The sequence below is a fragment of the Drosophila biarmipes genome, chromosome 2L (assembly GCF_025231255.1).
Source record: "Drosophila biarmipes strain raj3 chromosome 2L, RU_DBia_V1.1, whole genome shotgun sequence".
NCBI lineage: Eukaryota > Metazoa > Arthropoda > Insecta > Diptera > Drosophilidae > Drosophila > Drosophila biarmipes.
Window position 1 is genome coordinate 22,781,845 of NC_066612.1, and position 20,038 is coordinate 22,801,882.

The 20,038-nt window shown below is 42.6% G+C and overlaps 3 protein-coding genes across 4 annotated transcripts; 2 read left to right on the plus strand and 1 right to left on the minus strand.

The window, feature by feature from the left end:
- Positions 1 to 1,348: 1,348 nt before the first annotated feature.
- LOC108036720 (uncharacterized) lies at positions 1,349 to 2,513 on the plus strand. 2 transcript variants are annotated; one of them, XM_017113021.3, is made up of 2 exons: positions 1,349 to 1,410; positions 1,532 to 2,513. In XM_017113021.3, the coding sequence occupies exon 2, from the start codon at positions 1,738 to 1,740 to the stop codon at positions 2,410 to 2,412; it is 675 nt and encodes a 224-aa protein (XP_016968510.1). In that variant the 5' UTR covers positions 1,349 to 1,410; positions 1,532 to 1,737; the 3' UTR covers positions 2,413 to 2,513. The 2 variants fall into 2 exon arrangements, with proteins under 2 accessions (XP_016968510.1, XP_050741012.1); XM_050885055.1 differs by lacking the exon at positions 1,349 to 1,410 and having other exon boundaries at positions 1,483 to 2,125; positions 2,182 to 2,289.
- Positions 2,514 to 11,170: 8,657 nt separating this feature from the next.
- Positions 11,171 to 16,372, minus strand: LOC108036782 (serine/threonine-protein phosphatase PP2A). Its single transcript, XM_017113124.3, has 4 exons — positions 15,997 to 16,372; positions 12,787 to 13,350; positions 12,273 to 12,463; positions 11,171 to 12,208 (listed from the first exon to the last, which is right to left on the minus strand). Exons 1-4 carry the CDS (start codon positions 16,096 to 16,098, stop codon positions 12,136 to 12,138), a joined length of 930 nt encoding a protein of 309 aa, XP_016968613.1. The 5' UTR covers positions 16,099 to 16,372; the 3' UTR covers positions 11,171 to 12,135.
- A 1,472-nt stretch (positions 16,373 to 17,844) lies between these two features.
- On the plus strand, positions 17,845 to 19,719 carry LOC108036791 (guanine nucleotide-binding protein subunit beta-like protein). Its single transcript, XM_017113138.3, has 3 exons — positions 17,845 to 18,037; positions 18,114 to 18,325; positions 19,003 to 19,719. The coding sequence occupies exons 1-3, from the start codon at positions 17,929 to 17,931 to the stop codon at positions 19,636 to 19,638; spliced, it is 957 nt and encodes a 318-aa protein (XP_016968627.1). The 5' UTR covers positions 17,845 to 17,928; the 3' UTR covers positions 19,639 to 19,719.
- The last annotated feature ends 319 nt before the right edge of the window (positions 19,720 to 20,038 follow it).

Genomic DNA, 20,038 nt, shown 5'->3' on the forward strand with positions numbered 1-20,038 from the left:
GGCAGCATTTGTAATTGTCTAGATGAGCGGCTTGCACCCCGAAAACAGAGAAAAAACAAGAAAAGAAGCTAATTTTGGCAAGCCGAAGCTTGTATACCCTTGTAAGATTTAATCAACTTTAGTAATACCATGTGAAATTTTTAAGGATTGTTGCTGGCTTCAGTGATTTAAAAAAAACACTATTTCATTTTATTTTTAGACCATTTTTTTGACATCTATATGGTAGAGTAATCCGATTTTTATTAAATTGATTTCGAAATTCTTAAAAATATAAAAAATTATATTCCCAATATTATAAGATAATATGTCAAAAAGCCCCAAAGCTATAATTTGTTTCATATTATTTTCCCACCAATTTTCCGATCGCTCCTATGAGCTATATGATATAGTCGTCCGATTTTGATAAAATTTAATTCAAAACTCAGAACTGATTTAAAAATGTTATGCCCATACTTAGAAGGTTATATATTGAAAAACACCAAAGATATAATTTTTTCATATTTTCCGACTAAATTTCCGATTGTTTCTATGGCAGTTATATGATGTAGTCGTCCGATTTTGATAAAATTTTATTCAAAATTCAGAACTAATTAAAAAATTGTATTTCCAAGCTTCGAAGGTTATATGTATGTCAAAGAGCACCAAAACTATAATTTGTTAAATGTTATTTTCCCTGATAGTTCCTATGGGAGCTATGAGATATAGTTGTCCGATCCGGATGGTTCCTGCAATACAAAGAAGACTTTTGGGAACGTTTCAACCCGATAGCTTTAAAACTGAGAGACTTGTTTGCGTAAAAGGATAATGAAGATATATAAGCAGAAAAGCTATACAGATTTTCGCGGATTGTGAGCGTGGAACCCCAAGAATCTGCATGCCAGGTCCTACGGTTCTAGCTTTTATAGTTTCTGAGATCTCATTGTTCATACGGACAGACGGACATGGCTAGATCGACTCGGCTAATGATCCTGATCAAGAATATTTATACTTTATGGGGTCGGAAACGCTTCCTTCTACCTGTTACATACTTTCCGACGAATCTAGTGTACCCTTTTACTCTACGAGTAACGGGTATAATAATTCTCAGTGGACCTCGAGTTATACAGAATTTAAGTGAAAAAATCCATAAATCTCTTTTTATTGAAAAATTGCAGAATTAAAACTTAAAATCAGACGTTATTTCGAGTTTGTATGATCTGTGGTTTTTTGTTCAAGGTTTTCTTTGTTGTGCAATTATAGAGAAAAAAATATTTTAAAATATTAACCCCTTAACTTAAATAGTATGCGCTGATTCTGTTCCATTAAAACTCACAAATAATGAATTGTGTCAATTTAGTAATGAAACTTTAAATGTTTTGCGGATCTGGTCACTGTTTCACACAACTCAAAAGTCAGTCAATTTTAAGGCTGGTAAATCGATTTAAAATAGAGTTGTCATCGCTTTAATAAAGAGTCGTGTCACCTCTTTTCTTTGTATGAACAGTATGCATTATTAACTTTAAAATTATATTTTAAACTTTGAATTCAACAGAACGTGTTTAGGATAGTTCGCCAATTTTAACGGTTTTCTTGGTAATGCAAAAGGACTAAAATATTTACTACCTCCGGATGGTATGTTATCGGTCGGGTGTTTTGGAAAGCACGATAACCTATCGTACAAGTATCATACCAAAAGCAGCATTTTGACAAAGTCAACCATTCTGATAACCAACGCAAACATCAAAGTCCTGGAAAACAATGGATTCGACTAAGCAAACAACCAAACTCGACGGGGACTTCCTAAAGGAACTGCGCGACTACTGTGTCTGCCACGAGATACCACTGCCCACCATATCTATTGACATTTTAAAGCACCAAGACTCTCCAGATGCCCCGGAATTCGTAGCCTGCTGCTCAGTTGCTTCCATAGTTCGCTTTGGAAAGTCGATTAACAAAGGGGATGCCGTCCAGCGAGCTGCCGTCGAAATGCTTGCCGCAATTTCAAACGAGGTTCATAAAGTGCAGGGTGATTGCACAAAGCCACCGAAAGAAGTCCCAAAAACGAGCGATGGATTAGAATCGGAGCGCAGGATGAAGTTTAAAACCTACAGGGAGCTTACAGATACCGGAATTGTGGATAGTGAAGGTTTGCGCCTCTGCGATCGCCACAAGTACTTCAATCACTTATATCCTTCGCTGAAGGAGGCAGCTTTCAAGGTCATCCGTTCGGACGAGTACGCCAGCTCCAAGGATAAGGCCTTGAGCCTACTACTTGCCCTGAAGATCACACCCTCTATAAGACTCTTGAAATCTACTTCGAATGAACCCCTGATGTGTATCGAGCTGAATTGCGACCTCGACGTGGTCCTCGTGGCCCTAGAAAGTGAGATTTTCGACCAAGTCATCAATTACCTAAGTAATATGTTAGTTTAAAAGTACATCCTTGTCAGTCATATTAGAGTACTCGCATAGATTTACAAGACCCCGGGTCGCGTCTTATCCAATGAATTAAACATAATAATTCGTCACAAACATTTCAAATCTATGTGTGCCTTGGGGTCCCAAGTTCTTGCAACTAAAATTAATACATAAGGTTTCTATGGTTTTAAACACCCATTTATTTGGTGTTATAAATAAATGTAATGCTTTAAGTAATACAGCTTAGCTGAGTAACGAGCACGTGATAGTCGAGGCACCAGACTTTAGAGTTATTCCTTCGAGATGGAGATATGCAAGCATGGAAGACACTGATCACAATATTGCACACCCCGGAATAGTGCAAACTATCGTTGACTGCTTTATTTCCTTATAACTTTGTAATAGTTGGCCCGATTCCATCAATCTTAAGTAACGATCGATTTTGATAGTCAAAAGAAACTTAAACATAGAGTTTTACGAAATCTTAATAAAAAAGCGACTGCTTGACTACAGAGCGTTAGAGTGGGCAGTCCGCTGAATAAACTAGCGCTGTCTCAAATCCCCAAGGATATGGGCCGTTCTTTAACAAAACTTATGTACTTCATTTCACTCACATTGAAACTGTTTTAAGTATACGGTCAACCCGTGCAGGATTTGGACGAAAAGAATTCATTTTTTTAGTTGTAGTATTAATAAAATGGAAATACGCCAAAAAAAAAGGCTCTGTTTGAAAATCAACAAGCGGCTGCAGGTGATAAACGTATATTTCAAAATAAACAAGGTAGATCGCTATATCAGCAAAGCTATATTTTAGGGCGGCTCCTACCGGATATTTCAGTAGATTTTATGTGGGCAGCAGCCAGATTTAAGCGTTTTGGCCATTTGCGGGCGTTATATTGGGCGTGGCACCTTTTTTCAACATTTTGGTGATGTATTGGTAAGACAAATAAATTTCAGTTACAATTTCGGTTCTTTCTTATGAAAGAATGAAGAAACTGTAGGCTCTACAGATTTTCGTGGATTTTGGGCGTTAGAATGGGCTTGGCCCCCGCTGAAATAAACTTGCGCGTAGGAAGCCCAGGAATCTACATGCCAAGTATGAATATTCTAGCTCTTATAGTTTCCGAGATCTCAGCGTTCATACGGACGGACCGACAGGCGGACATGGCTAGATCGACTCCGCTAGTGTTCCTGGTCAAGAATATATATACTTGGTGGGGTGTAGAAACGGTTCCTTTTTCCTGTTACATACTTTCTGACGAATCTAGTATACCCTTGAGATCTTGGAAACTATAAAAGCTAGAGCAGCCGAACTTGGCATGCAGATTTCTGGCCTTCCTGCGCATCGCATAACATCTACTGGAATAGCCTGTAGGTGGCGCTTAAGAATATTTTTTTGCTGCTTATATATCTCCATTTTCTTTTGCTACCTTAAGCTGAGTAACGGGTATCTGACAGTCGAGCTACTCGACTATAGCGTTCTTCCTTGTTTTTAAATAATATTGTAACGAACTATTTTCGACCATTCGGCCCGCTAGGGAGCCATGTGACTAACTCAAAGACATTGTAGGTTCGTCCCACCAAATTTATGTTGCATGGAAGACCCGCGACCCAAAAAAATGGAAGACATTCGATTAGTACCAATCGGAAAACTTTTTTGATTGTCTTTTGCTGAACAGTAATTATAATAACTTTATGAAAAAATGAGAAAGTGGGCTACGATTTAAAAGTAATTGTGTAATCGTTTTTAATCGTGCTTCAAAATTCTGATCAATAACAAATTTAAAGTATTAAGGAGAAACTGCATTATAGCGTTCTTCCTAGTTTGTATTTTGTTCTTCTCATTACGTTTACCCTAAATTACCTAAAATTTGACTAGAGAAATACGTGCCTTTATAATTAAGCTATACCACGTCCCCTTAAGTCGCTGCAATATCCAAATGGTTAACGGGCAGAATTATAGAAAACCTTAAAATCGAATCGAAATATGTTCAAGAATGTCCTGAAGAATTTCCGTGTTAAATATCCAACACGGTATTTCAGTAATCCCTCCTTTAAAGCTTGCGCCTGTGAGTGTTGGCCCGATGGGATAACGAAGCGAATATGCAACTTGGCAACACTTGAGCATTCCGAGCACGCACCACTCCCACCACCACAGCCCCCGCCTTCTGGCAGCATAAAGAAAAATAATAATTCAACTTTATTTGTGCCACTCACACACCCGCACACACTCACACACGCACATACCAAGGATAACGCTACGTGGGAGCGGGTCAGCAGTAGGTTGCTGCGGCAGGATCTTCCAGCTGTTCCATGTCAACACCAAACACAGCAACAAATACTTCGGCATCCGTGGTAAATTTAATCGAAAGCGTGTAATTGACCTCAGCAAATGGCGAGGAATGGGCGTGGAAATGGGAACGGGAATGGGAACGGAAATGGAAATGAAAGTGGGGGAGCTGGGGCGGGGCTTTGTTGGAGGCTTAGCCAACTGCCATCAAATCATTATCAGTTAAATAAACGACAGCCAGCAAGTTAAAAAGATAACGAAGCTGCTGTTCTGCAGAACAGAAGCTACGGCTCCACGGCAGCAGCAACAGATGATATCTCTGCTCCAGGAGCACCATCCCCATCCCGAACCGTTTTCGGCTTTGATTCCGATGCGGATTCACCCTTGCCACGCCCACCCTCGCCCCAATAGACAGACGTAAGCCGCCTCGTTTTATGCTAATTCAAATGGAAATGGAGCCAGTCAGCAGCTGCTCGCTTGCACGGGGAGTGCACTGCAAAAAACTTAAGTGGGTGAGAAGAAAACTAACAAAAATAAAAAAACATGGGCATGAAATCCATTTGGGCCACTGAAATTTTTGGTTCCTAGTGTTTCCAAAAGCCTCCAAAATACATATGTGATTTAGAAGGTAGGAAATGCCAAGAACCGTTGGAAAATTTGCGTAAATTAGTACAAGCTGTAACGGGTGTACATTTGCTTCACAAGTCTGTTTCTTAAACTCCTAAAGATTGTTCTTGTTTTAATTTCTTATTTAAGGTAGCTTGTATTAAGCCCGATTACTTCTCAGTGTCCTTAAGAATGGGCGAGAAGAGCCGCGGATGAGGGGCGCCACAAGTTGTCAACGGCGTCGCCAAGCCGAAAGCAAAAGCAAAAGCTCGTTTCATTATGCGGCGGGCGCAGGACCGGTGGGCGTGGCTAGCCCCTTGATAGGGCCCAGAGATAGCGGTGCTACATATGCAGATGTGCGGGATGCGGATTCCGACGGTCGGCTCGGAGCTCGGAGCTCAGAGCTCGGCGCCCAGGAGTTGAGGACTCGACTCCCTGGCATTCCTCGTAAGGCAAATTCGCCATGATTTTCATATAATTTCCGCATCATAAAGCTGCGAAAGTAATTTTCCACTTGAGAGCACAGCGCAGCCAAAAAGTGTGAAGCCATAGGTCGGGGGCCGGTAAAAAGAGGGAAGAACGATTGGGGAGGGGTCAGACATTGGTCCAGCTAAGACCTTGGGCTGTCTGTGCTGAGTGCGTGCGGCTGTACCCCCTGGTTTCAAAGCAGCAGAGTATGCTGTGTGGCAGGAACGGAATGAGGAGATGCAGAGCCACGTCTATTGATGCATCAGGTAAGAAGCATTACCTCTGGACACTTTGTTGTGAGCTCGCAGAACAGAAAACCCCTGTTATTTAATAATAACAACATACATCACGAACAGTCTCTAGTTTTGAGGTACTATAGTTGGGCAAGGAAACACTTCTACAAACAAATACCTCACCGCTTTGCATCCAAACAATAATTGGGGAGATATAAGCTAACGTAAGTAGAACAAAGAAAAAAGCAAACCAGAATTTAGTTACACTTACTACACAGAAGAGGCCAGAACAACCCTGAGTTGTCTAAGGAACAGAGTTTTGTTTGAGCTAATTCGGGCAGTATTCGTCTGCTGGGTATCCCAAAGTCCCAAGCCCGTTTACCTAATGTATGTGTGTTTTTGTGTCTGTTTGTTGGGTAATGTCGATGGTAGCTTGTTTTTTGGCACATTGAACATTCGGTGTTGTCACCTTTCGGGCGAAGCACATGCAAATAAGCCGACGAGCAGGACCAGGACGGAAGCCACGGCCAATTCAGGCCGAGATTCCTTCGCATTAAGTCGACAGCATCGTTTCGGGGGAGGTGGTCGGGGTGGCAGCAATGACATCTCTTTAAGGCGACATCAGATTAGGCTAAGCAGCTGGGCCAACACACACACACACACTGCGAGGAAAAGCGGCACACACACAGAGACAATAGGGAGTGGCAAATTTCATTATGCGGCTCACGTGCGAGACAACCAAATTCACTGGGAAATAAAGAAAAAATTGTCCAAAAGAATAGCAGAAACCGAAAAACAGGAAAAAAGTCGGAAAAGAAAAATACAAATACAACACGTAAGGGAGGTGGGGGAAAACCAGGGTATATCGGAAGGAAGCAGCAACAGAAAACGTTCGAAAGCGAAACACGCAGCCCAGAAGACGAGAAACCGGGCTCCAAAACCAGGAGATTTCATCTTCTGGCTACGTCCTCCGCCCGATTTCCGCGCCCCGCGTTCGTCCTGGCAGCCAGGAAGGAACTCAGTCAATGCCCGCAGCAAAAAGGCGAAAACACAAAAATCCAACAATAAGCGACAAATAGAAGCAAAAGTACCATGCGAGCACAGTGCAGCCTTCACAAAATGTAGGAAACACAAAACCAACTTTGTTTTAATTTTATCATTTTCAGGGCAATTGTGGTTTTGCATTTTATAGTTACTACGTAATACCCGAGAACTGTATTTTTTACTTAGATCGGAGAGTAATTTTTTGTTGTCTTAATTTGATTTTGATTTCTTAAATATTTAAAATATTTACTGAAACTTTTTCATTTAGCTGCTAGGTAATATAGTACAGTGTCCCTATTGAGTGTCTACTGTCGCGGGAAGGACCGGAGGTGGTGGTGGGGGAGGCGCCCATACAGCGACTAGCGAAATGCCCCAAAACCTACAGCACACGTAGATAAATTTGAGTAATTTCTGCAGGTGAAAACGGAAGCGAAACAAAAGTAAAAGCAAAAGAGCAAACTAAGGTCTCATCTCGGCAAGGGAAAGAAAAAGTTTTCCGGGTGGAGAGGGCGGTGTCGGAGCTCGGGGCTCGGGGCGGTGGGGCGGGCTGTGACAACATCTGGTTGTTGTTGCTGACGCCGCTGAGCTAATTACTAATTTAATATTCCATGCCCATTGACCTCCGCAAAAACACTCGGCTATCTGCTTGTTGTCTAAAGTCTCGCATTAATTATCTTATCTAATCGGACAGTGCAATAAGTTCCAGTTTAAGTTAGATTGGTTGCTAAGTAGTGGCTCGGCTCTTACTAGAGATGCCTTGCCTAGAGCCCATAGGGAATTACAACTGAGAATGTTATAATTAAATGTTAAAAATAGAAAACACTTGTTCAACAGTTTTAGTTGTAATTGAGCAACGTATTGTTTTCGCTATCTGACAGTAGGTAACCAAATCAAAAATTACTTTTCAATGAGTTGGTCATTCAATTTTTCTTGCATTTCATTTTATTTATTTATATCCTAACGCTACAAGTAGATACTTATATATTGATTGCGTTAGTCACATCGGGCTAAGTAAAGAATTTATAAATGAAATAAATAATTTAAGTGTACTTCTTACAAATAACAAAGTTTTGTTCAAAATTTGAGTATAAGTTGCAACTATATTTAAGCATGCTTAAACTGTTTGATATTAGAGGTATACTGAGACGTCATATCATCCTCATTTCTATTAATTTTTTATAGAGTTCTTAAATTTAACAACAATGGTAAAATACGGCCACAGAAGTTTCCTTTATTGTAACAAACAAGACCCTTTCTAGCTTTCAGTTATGGACAGAAATAAGAACCCAATGCTTGTTAATTTTGGAATCCAAATACTTTAGTCCTCGCAGATCTTTGTCCAGATAGAATTGCTCACAACTGCTGGGCTCCCTTTCAACACGCTCGAGGTGCCGAGGGCAGAAAAGTCTAAAATTTAGGTATGCACACAAAAACTGGCTGTGTCTGAGACGCAAATCGTTGGGGATTTATCAGCCAAAGGGAACAGCAGCAAGAACAACAACAAAAGCGATGGAAAAGAACAAGCTGCAGAGCAGGAAAACTTTTTGTATATGGCCACGTTGAGGCTGAGTTGAGTTAACAACGTAACGTTAACTCCTCAGCTCCCAAACTTTTTGGGTATTTAGCGGCAATCGATTTTCGTTGATTTTTCGCCACCCCCTGCCCCGGAAAAAGTGGCAATCTCGCCTTCGGATCTCTGGGCCACCACCCACCTCGCAGCTTTGCCAGGAACGTGTGAGTTGCAGGCCTGACCTTTCAACCTTTTCCCACAGCCAGCACGTGGCGGAGCATCCAGTCCCGAAAATTCACAGAGGCGTCATCATCATCAACCGGAGCGGGAATGGCAACTCATCATCATCATTGTAGTCTGCAAAGTTTATTTAGGCAAAGCGCTTCACTTTCGGCTACACTCTTCAATTTTATGGCAACAAATTTGCATCGTAAAGATACTCCCCGCCCCACCCCACACACACTAGCCCCGAAATAACCCCACAAACCACCCACACACACAACGATAAAAATACAAAACGTTTGTTTAGGCACGCCCTCTCTTTCTATCCCTCGGAAAAATCAGTCGTAAACTAAGGACAGAATCGTAAAAAGTGAGCAGTTCATTTAAATTTTTAATATTTAGGCTACCAACAGGGCCTGCGCCCGCCGTCCGCCCTCCGCCGCATCCCGGCCGTAGCCCCAACCGTATCCATCATACCGATTCACTTACTTTTGTTTTATGATCCGAACATTTTCGGCCATCATCTGTAAGCAAGAGTCAGAATACACTTAAAAACCTGCGGACTAGCTGGATATGGGTAGTCCAACTTTTATTTTAATATTTCACACCAATAACAATGTCTTCAACTGGTATTTCTTTTATTTATTCTACAGCAAGTGCCGTACAAATATATCTTTAGGCGAAGAGTTACCCGCAATACGACTTTAAAACTGGGCAGGGCAGTTCGCACAAAGCTTTTTGGTTGATACTAAAAACATCAAATGTTTTCAGTGTCGAAGAGAGGCAGCCCAAACGGGTCTCGTCGTTTTGAATTTATGCCTTTAATTAAATACAAAATCTACCTAGGATTCATCTTGCTGGGCAACTTCCAGTGGCATTCCTTTACTTAATAACAGACCATCAAATAGAGTTGTATTTCTGTGGGTTATGTTCAGGCCGGGCATCCCTTCCCCTTTGCCCCTTGAACACGCACTCAGGATTTATTTCCACATTTATACGAGACTGCGGGGGGTGCGCGAGGCTCTGGAGAGGGTATGTAAATTTTTCAGTAAAAATTCACTTCGTGATAATGGATTTTCCATGTCGCATACGCCGCAGTCGACGTCGCTGCTCGCCCGACAAATACAATCTGCTCCAGGCACCCCTCCCGACTCCATCTCGCCAACCCCGCTCCACTCCGTAAGCTCTCCACAGCAGCCGGGCGACAATCACCTCCCCCTGCATCCTGTGGAGCTCCTGTTCTGGTTTCGGGTTTGTTGGGGCATGATAGATGACAAGTCTCGCTAGGTGTACGGGTATGGCTGTGTTCAGCAAGTTCTCGGGCACTTGAGGTCCCCGGGATGTTCTCAATTTGAATTTGCGTCCTCGCCACAGCTCACTCGGATACAGTACAACCTTCTGCTCGACGAAGTACCCACATATGAAACATATATGCACTTTTTATTGTATTCCTGGCTAGCTGTTAGCCCAAAATATATATGGAATACTTCCAAGAAGCTTTGGTTATTCTATGGTCTTTGTTTGGATAAAACCACTATCGCTGAAAATGCTCTTTTACAAAAATATATACAAAATCCACTCAAAGCGGACTTACAAAATGTACTTGCCTAACACCAATTTTAATCTAGTAGAAATAAATAAAAAATAACTAAAAGTAAAATACGGTTTTAAATCGCAACCTAACAACTGAAAACAAATCCATTACTCTTTCTTTATTGAAAATGACCTTTCTTAAAGTTGGCAACCTATTATTCAGATGAACTAAAAAGTATCACAAAGAGGAGTAGCCAAGCCCTAACCCAATCTGTATCAAACATCTATCTGAAGGTAATTTCAAACTTAAATAAAATAAAGCATAGCCAACATTGTATACACATCAAGCCTGTTGTAAGCCATAAAAACATCAGCTTTTAACTACAAAGTAAGAAGAAACATGTTTTTGAGCGCCCACTGTACAGGCCCATTGCAATGTGAGCTCCTAAAATATGCAAAAAATTTTACAAAGTTGGCCAGATTTCTGCTTTCGCTTTCGCTGTGAATCAAAGGCCGCCCGGCTCTGATTTAGATTTTGACTTGGGCATCGTCGGCGACTCCACGACCTTCTTCCTATCCGCCCCCCGCCATCCATCCATATATCAGCTCCCCTATCACGCCTCCTTTGTGGTCTCAATTAGGTGGCCCGTTTGAGGCTCGACTTCCGCTTGTCGTTCGTGTTATCTTGGCCAGGCTCGCATACATACTACCACAAATGCCGCAGGCCAAAAGGAAACGGCATTGCCAGCTCGAAAACTCCGCTCAAAGCTTAAATACTCTTAAAGGACTTTCTCCCTGCGCTTGATATCAAGTCGTTCCCTCAAGAGCTCTCTCTTTCACCGTTCTCTTCGTCTGCAGTTGGGAAAGTTCGTTTGTTTGTTTTTCTTTTATTATTATTAAAGTTACATATGAACTTAATTGATAATGAATTTTTTTAATTGTTTTCTTAGCTTTTTTATTTGTTTTTTAATAATTTTATTCGCTTTTTTTAATTAATTTTAATCAGTAATATTAAACTTTTTGTATTTCCTTATTTTTTTTTTTATAAGTTTTGTTTTTGTATGAATCGCTGGCCCGCCCCGCGCTTCCCCGATCGCCTTGGCTTTTCCTGCTGCTCTTGCCATATACTGCTGCTACTTTATGCTGCTGCTCCCGCTGCTTCACCGAAACTCCCTTCTTAGTCGGTCGTGGGTCGTCTGCTGCTGCTCGTCCTGCCGTTCGTCCTTTCGTCCCGTTTAGTCCTTTGTCTGCCCCTTCCGCCCATACACACATCACGTCATAATCCATAAGTCCATCCATCCATCATGCCTGCTCCCTGGCTTTCTGCTGCGACGCTTAGTTCGTTATTTTTATAAATTAACAAATTTAGCTAAGTAGTTGTAGTTCTCCTTGTTGCTTGCGGTTGTTGGTTGGTTGGTAGGTTTGATTAGATTGTATCATCATATCTGTATACTGATCCCGCTCTTCCCCTGTAACTTTGATATAATATTTCTGTCCGCCGCCCCAACTGGCAACGCTTCCGGGTTTTTTAGCTGTGGGCAACAACAATAACTGTTCAATGCATTTTTGTGTTATCGACTGTTATGGTTACTTTTTTCTTTGTTTATACAATATCTTTCACTTCTTTCTGTTTAAAACGATCTCCACAAAACAAATGCATCGAGGTTTAGTTTCGGGTTGTTTTTATGGTAATTTTTTGACAGCACTTGCCTTTTTGTTTATTTCGCTGCTGCTGGTTGGATTTGTATATATTATATATTGTTTCGGTTCTTGTTGTTATAATGCGATGTTATATGTGTAAATGTAAGCTGCGTAGGTGCTAGCAATACAGCTTAAAGGAAATAATCGGGTGTTCTCCGTGTAACATGAGGCTCCCCGCGCCTGGGTGCTGGATCAAATTGTAGGCTAAAAGAATAGAGAGAGAGACATGATTCATTTAAGGGCGACGGGTAATAAATACTGCACTCACAATGAAAATTTAAGTGAATCATCCAGTTCCATGAGGGCCGCTTGGTTGCCACATCGGTAGCAATAGTTTGGCGCTGAGAATATTGTGACCACGTTGCGATCGTGACACCAGTTGTAGCCCTCCATGACCAGTTGATGGGCACGAGAAACGAGTGTCAGGCCGTTTGTGTTGTTAAAGGTTTCCGAAATATCCTGAAAGGATGCCAAACGTTAGTCAAAATTCAAAGAAGGCTATAGGCATTTTGTCTTGCATTTCGACTGGTTTTGTCTGCATTTAATTTGTTATGGATTACAAGGAGTACACTGTATGTCACAGGTTATCATTTCCGTTTAATGTTATTTTCGATTAGATTCTGCATATTTTAGGTGTTTTATGACTAGTTCTTAACCAACCATGTGAGCCAATTAAAGCAACATATAAAGCTATTTTCTTTTACTGCTGTAACATTGCGTTTTCAACTAGCCAGTCAACGAAAAAAAATGTCTGGAATAGCCCTACTGCATGCACTACTCACCTGTCCAAAGGTGTAACCGGCACCACGGGGCGATATTCCCCAGCCACCCCTGTCATCGGGATCGGACCAGAGGAGATCGCACATGGGACCCTCGTGCGGAACCTCCTGCAAGCGGTCGAGGGCCCGGATGTGGTCCAGGCTATCGATCGAGGGACTGAGGCCTCCGTGCAGGCAGAAGATCTGCCCATCGACGAGCGCCGTCAGCGGCAAGTAGTCAAACAGATCGGTGAAGTACTTCCAGACGTTGGCATTGCCGTACTTGCGCAGACACTCGTCGTAGAAGCCGTACACCTGTGTGATTTGGCGCGACTCGTGGTTACCGCGCAGGATAGTGATGCGCTCCCGGTAGCGGACCTTCAGAGCCACCAGAAGGGTCACGGTCTCCACAGAGTAGTAGCCACGGTCCACATAGTCGCCCATGAACAAGTAGTTGGTGTCCGGGGACTTTCCGCCTATCCGGAACAGCTCCATCAGGTCGTGGAACTGACCGTGGACATCTCCGCACACTGTCACGGGACATTTAACCTCTTGCACGTTCGACTCCTTAGAGAGTATCTCCTTGGCCTGCAAAGGGAAGAAAATTATAAAGCAATTAGTAATTATTTAATGGATGTCTAAATGTCTGAGTCAATGGATAAATAAGCGTCTCAGAACTGAAGGATTAAATAAATTATCCGTTCACAATCGCATTATTCTTGATATTTCCTATGAACCCAGAAACACAGTTAACACTTAACTCAAAAAGCAGAATCTCAGTGACCCTATTAGTGTTTCAGTATCAAAGTATATATTAAAATCACAATATAAGTCAACACAACAGTGTTACAAACCAAATATATACCAGGGAGAGAAGATAAGGAAAGCGATTAGTACATTGTACATTATTCAGTACACTAAATGAATCAACACCAACACTCAAAGTGAACTCTAAAAATAGCTTGTAACTAGCTGAGAAGATAAAACATAGATATAGGCTAAGTGCAGTGCCTAAGTGTATTCGAATGTTTAACGTATTAGGGAAATACAAAATGTTCTCTTTAGGTTTTCTACAAAACAATTGTACAGCCAAAATACTCTTAGGTTAATCCAAAAATAGCTTTCCACAAACCCCTTTAACTCCTGTACATAAACATAAACAAACAATTTCCATAAATGTCCTTAGTTACAAAAAAAGGGTTAACATGAAAAAAACAATGTTACTAATATTATTAGACGCGCTAGCTTAAAAAGTGTAGATAAAATAAAACGCCAGCCTTGCATTTTGTCTTTTCGATTAGTTTGATTATGTTGCATGAATCGACAGAATATGTCAAGGGCAGATTGTATTGATTAAAATGAAAGTGATCCCGAACAAAATGAAAACTATTCCGTACAACTATAAAAAAGTGGTCATGACTTTTCCGTGGGACCGCTCCTCCTTCGTTTTTGTGTTTAGACAAAAGTCAAACCGAAGAAAATACCTTTATTTTATGTCTCATTTATAAGTGAAGGTAAGGCAAAGAAATTTTTGATGTTTTTTATTTTTAAAATATTACTGGGGATAGTGATGTAGCCATAAGAGGGATTGAAAATCTACGTTGATAGTGCGATCGTTACGGGAAGTGTAACGCTGTTGCAGAGTGCCGAGTGGATGCTTTTTAGAAGGCTTGTTCAGCAGAATGCAGGATCCTTTTCGTCACAAAAATGTTTATAGGAATATGCCGAAAAACATTTTTAATTTTTGAAACATTGCCCACAAGCAAGAATATAAATGGAGTTTTCTGTGTAACTTAGCCAGATATCTTTATAAGATGATGAAATCCGAAACAAAACGCGTTTGTAAGTTCATTGCAATTAGTCATACAATGATCCTTTTCTGCTACACAGACGTAGTTAAAAAGTGTGCCATATAAGCAGGAAATCAGTAAAATATAAGAATCCTAAATTGTTATGCCCCAAAATAGGTCAACTTTATTTGCAAGGTCCGACAAAAAGGACTATATATATGAATAGAAACTATAATTCAACCGTTCCGCCGAGCTCTTCAGCAATTTCTTGCCCATCAGCTGATGTAAAGAGACATGACAAGTTCCGGGGCAAAAACCGAGCCCGGTGGCGCAAACGGGCGATTTGTGCGTGAGCCACTCGGATTTGCCATATGCACATTACCTTGGAGGCTGTTGCTTCCGCCTGGCCAGAAATCGAAAAAGAAAATAAATAATGTGAACTCATGACGAGGCCAGCACACCCATACTGACACAAACACAAACACCAGAGCAGCTACTCCCCTCACTCCCCTCACTATGCACTCGACGTCTTCGTTCCGAACCAACAGGGTAAGAGAGGGCGCAGAAGACGCGCCCGAGAAGAGCGGAGAACGTTCTTCGGCCGGAGCTCGAGATCCTAATGGGAACACAGGCAAATATTTGGGTGACGCAAACATAACCCCACTTAGTCCCAAATCAATGAATCGTTATCTGTTCTCACCCTCCTCCCTCAACACCGCTGCCCGGCACTCTGGTCGCTTGTTTGTTTGTATGCGCGCCGCGCCTCATGAACGGTAAAATCGCAAATTAAAAACAATTGATATCAAAAGTGTTTAATTGAATGGCTGGGCATAAAAAACGAGCACAAACACCAGTGCAAGTGCATTTTTCTAGATACGACTTGCATATGTATGTAGATACAGATTCTAGGGGCGCGCACACACCGACACACACAACATTAAGTAATATTTACTCAGCAGAAAGCGAGGGGCCACAAAGGCGGGGGGTGCGGTTTTCCAGAGGACACAACACAAACACGCACATTTCAGTAAGTTAAACAATTCGCTTTTCAATAATACAACATGAATATCTCTTTTTGCTCAGGTTTAGCCCATTAGACCAAAGCGCTGTTCTAGCTGTCACATTCGCGCACGCACTTGCCCGTCTCGTTGTCCCGCTCGCACTTGCGCGCGGCAATGCGTCGCTTGGCCGTTGGAATTTACCAATATTCCAATATGGCGACGCAAGCCGCCGCTACTGTGCGAGCGAGAGAGGGCGACGTGAATCATGCCCTCGCGCTCTCCTCTCCACACCTCTGCCTATTGGAAAGAGGGAGAGGGTCAGAGGCACGCAGTGGAGCAGCACCATTTGCAAAAAAAGTCGCTCGCTCGCATGCAATGACGAAAATTATTTTTGTAACATCTCCTAATTCGCTTGGGGAAAATGGGCAAGGACCGGGCCTTACCTTGTCGCAGAGGGTGCGAACTTGTGTCTCTGTCAACTGATTGCATTCGTTCAACTGCTCAATCCATTGATCAAGATCTTTTGTTGTTGCTTTATCCTCCATCGCAGTTGTGGTGGAAGAAAAAGTCTCGTCAATCTTTGTCGATTCAATTTTGACGGCTTTTCGTTAACTTGGGGGTGCAGAAAATAGACAACTATCCAGTTGCGTTCAATCGAAAGCCGCGTGTTCACTCGTTTAGATCCACACAAATGCTTGTGCCCACTCGAAGCAAGTCGATTCGGGCGATTTTTCTCGTATTTTTTGTTCACAAAAGCGACGACGACACGATTATTATACGAAGGGAAAGAAAAGTGTGACCGCGGCGAACCCGATCTACTATACTGTCCGGGCCTGACAAAAATACTCTTTTATACCAGATTATTTTTTCAGGTATACCAAAAATTGTAAATAACTATCGATTTTTCGAGTCCCGTGAAAAATACACATTCCAATTCTGTGAATCCTTATAGCCTCTTCCCACAGAGTCCATCCGTGTGAAACGATTGAGAATTTAGACATACATATGTGAAACTCCGATAAGACTCCAGCTGATTGCTGCGATTCAAAGCGTACTCATATCGACGAAAGCATGGAACTACCCACAGGAGTGAGCCGTAAATAGGGCCCCTAAGGGCAATGAAAAAACCTAAAAAACTACAGTTCGTGAGAGAATTCCGATGAACGTTGTTAGTCGCCACGCAAAGCCCAGAAGTAGAAAAATCATATTCCTTTTATTGCAGCCGAAGTTTTCAAAGTACACTCGCTATGCACGTAGCATGGTTTGACTGTCCGGCAGCTGATTTTGATTTGTTGACCAAGATAAAATAGAATAGTTTGGTTCTCCGAGATTTGGAGGAAGCTGAAAGCTATTAATTCACGTAATTAAAATGAAAGGAAGCGTTTCCAGCCCTAACAAGTATTTGTATTCATGATGGGGATCATTAGGCAAGCCGATATGGCCATGTCCGCTTGTCCATCTGTCCGTGTGATTCTTAACCTTCGCAAGCGACGCAAGTTGTTACGTGAAAATGCCACGTTTACTTTGACGTTAACCACTGTGGCTCCTGCAGTTTGAGTCTAGAAAGGCTTATTTCTTGAACTTGAAAAATGAAACATTCACTACAAAAACGTAGACAAAAAAAAAAAAAACACAACATCCACGTCTAAGACGCCGTATTGCCCATTACTGCGGGACGTAACCCACAGGAAGGAATACCACATTAGGGCGAATCCGCAGAGTACTGGAAATGCTATTCAGAAGAATTATGACCAGTGGGACTTTTCTCCCTAAATTGACGGGCGTGTCCTCGCAAGAAAGTAAATTACGGCCGCAAAGGAAAAGCTGAAGGCACCATTAGCCATCTCCAAGGAAGCTGGGCGTAGTAATAGCAGGGCAACTCCGTTCCCATCCCGGCACCAACTGGCCCAATTTGGCGTATTTGGAATCCAAACTGCACCGCAGTTTTGCGCGGGGAAGATGGCGAAGCATCCACGACGCTGGAAGGAAGCATTAAATTCCTTACAAACGTAAATAAAAATATTTTTTTTATTTTAATTTATTTGTATACCTTTGTGCAACAGCAGATTCGTCTTTTTTAAATTGATCTTTGGTCTAAATTAAAATCTTTGGTCCCAATGCAAAGAATACGATTTTTCGACTGGTGAAGCCGATCTGAGTACTAGGGCTTCAAAAGAAGCTGTTGCGGAATTCAGTCTGAAAAGGTTATTTACAGACAAAAGTTTCGATAGTTTCTGCATGTCCAACACTGCACGCGATTTGGCAGTTGGCATCTTAACGAGCACTGGAACCGGAACTGCCTCTTTTTCCGCCAGCTTGCAGCGCCTTTGGACGTGTTTCATCTGCGCTCCGTTGCAAATAAATTTTGAATCAAGATGTCCGAGACCCTGCAATTGCGCGGTACCCTGATTGGCCACAATGGATGGGTCACCCAGATCGCCACCAACCCCAAGGATCCCGACACCATCATCTCGGCCTCCCGTGGTGAGTGTTTTTCGCTGTGGCGACCACCACGTGAACCTGCGGTAGCGGTTATTAATGGTCATCGTCCGATCTGCAGACAAGACCCTGATCGTGTGGAAGCTGACCCGCGACGAGGACACCAACTACGGCTACCCCCAGAAGCGCCTCTACGGACACTCGCACTTCATCAGCGACGTCGTGCTGTCCTCCGACGGAAACTACGCCCTGTCCGGATCCTGGGATCAGACCCTCCGCCTGTGGGACTTGGCCGCCGGAAAGACCACCCGTCGCTTCGAGGGACACACCAAGGTGGGATAAGTTTCCAATTGCATTTAGTTCGTTCAGGGCCTTGAGACTTGCACACACACCCGACTTGTACCGGCGAACGGCTGAAAGTAAGGTTAGGAGTGAGGTTAGGCACCGCCTTCGCCGCGTACAAGTCGAAAGAGATTTACATATTGCGCCTATGCGAGGCAGAATTACTGGTTGACATCTGTACGTACGCTTCTCCCATCGCTCGAGTCTCGGCTTGAATTGCTTGAAGCTCTCTCGTAAGTAGGCAAACAATCACTGATTCCCACTGACCCCGTCTGACAATGCATTTCACCTGGAATTGTTCACTGGCTGGTCGATATGCGTTGTTAATATAACTTGTTTGAAATCTGGAAAAGTCTTTCAGCTATAATATTTAATGTAATCATGTATTTCAAACTTACCTAAACTCTGTTGTTTTTCACTTAAGTTTTTTGGTACTTTAATTGTATTCCATAAAATGTATTTCGAAAGGGTAAAGTCGGAATATATGTGAACAAAAGTTAAATATTTTAGAGTAAATATATTTTTATCAGTATTCTCGCTTAATAGTTTAACAAAAGTTAATTGTTCTGACTATATCCAGGCAGCCAGTGAAAATTCAAGTTGATGTAGTATTACTTATAGCATCGAACGAATACATTTAGCTAATCGTGAACCTCTTCGCCTTCTAGGACGTTCTGTCGGTCGCCTTCTCGGCTGATAACCGTCAGATCGTGTCCGGTTCCCGGGACAAGACCATCAAGCTGTGGAACACTCTGGCCGAGTGCAAGTTTACCATCCAGGAGGATGGACACACCGACTGGGTGTCATGCGTGCGTTTCTCGCCCAACCACTCCAACCCAATCATCGTATCCTGCGGCTGGGATCGCACCGTGAAGGTCTGGAACTTGGCCAACTGCAAGCTGAAGAACAACCACCACGGCCACAACGGCTACTTGAACACCGTGACCGTCTCCCCCGACGGCTCCCTGTGCACTTCCGGAGGCAAGGACTCCAAGGCTCTGCTGTGGGACCTCAATGACGGCAAGAACCTGTACACCCTGGAGCACAACGACATCATCAACGCCCTGTGCTTCTCGCCCAACCGCTACTGGCTGTGCGTTGCCTACGGCCCCTCGATCAAGATCTGGGATCTGGCCTGCAAGAAGACCGTGGAGGAGCTGCGCCCCGAGGTCGTCTCGCCCACGTCGAAGGCCGACCAGCCCCAGTGCCTGTCTCTGGCCTGGTCCACCGACGGCCAGACCCTGTTCGCTGGCTACTCCGACAACACCATCCGCGTCTGGCAGGTGTCTGTTTCGGCTCACTAAGCTACTGACTTTTGTACTGGGCGCCTAATTATTTGTTTAAGTAAAACAAAAATAAAATTTAAGCGTCCCTGATTCAAACAAGTTGTGTATCTAGTAGTGGCTGAAATAGTTCTAGTCTTCTGCTTGGAAAGCATGCACTTTTAAGTGGGGAAAATTCATTCTTGGGTTAGAGAAGTAGTAACTTAGGTTAATGATAAATATAGACAAGTTTTTATAATTGGTGTTTTTCTTCAATTGGATTTGATATCTACACATGAAAAAACCAAATGGTAAAATTGATCAACAGTAAATAGGTTCCCGACAATTAATTCGTCTATTCTAACCACAAAATAGTAACTTACGTAATAGGAAAGCGTAAAGGTTACTATTAAAATAGTTATGCATCTATAAAAAGGGTGGT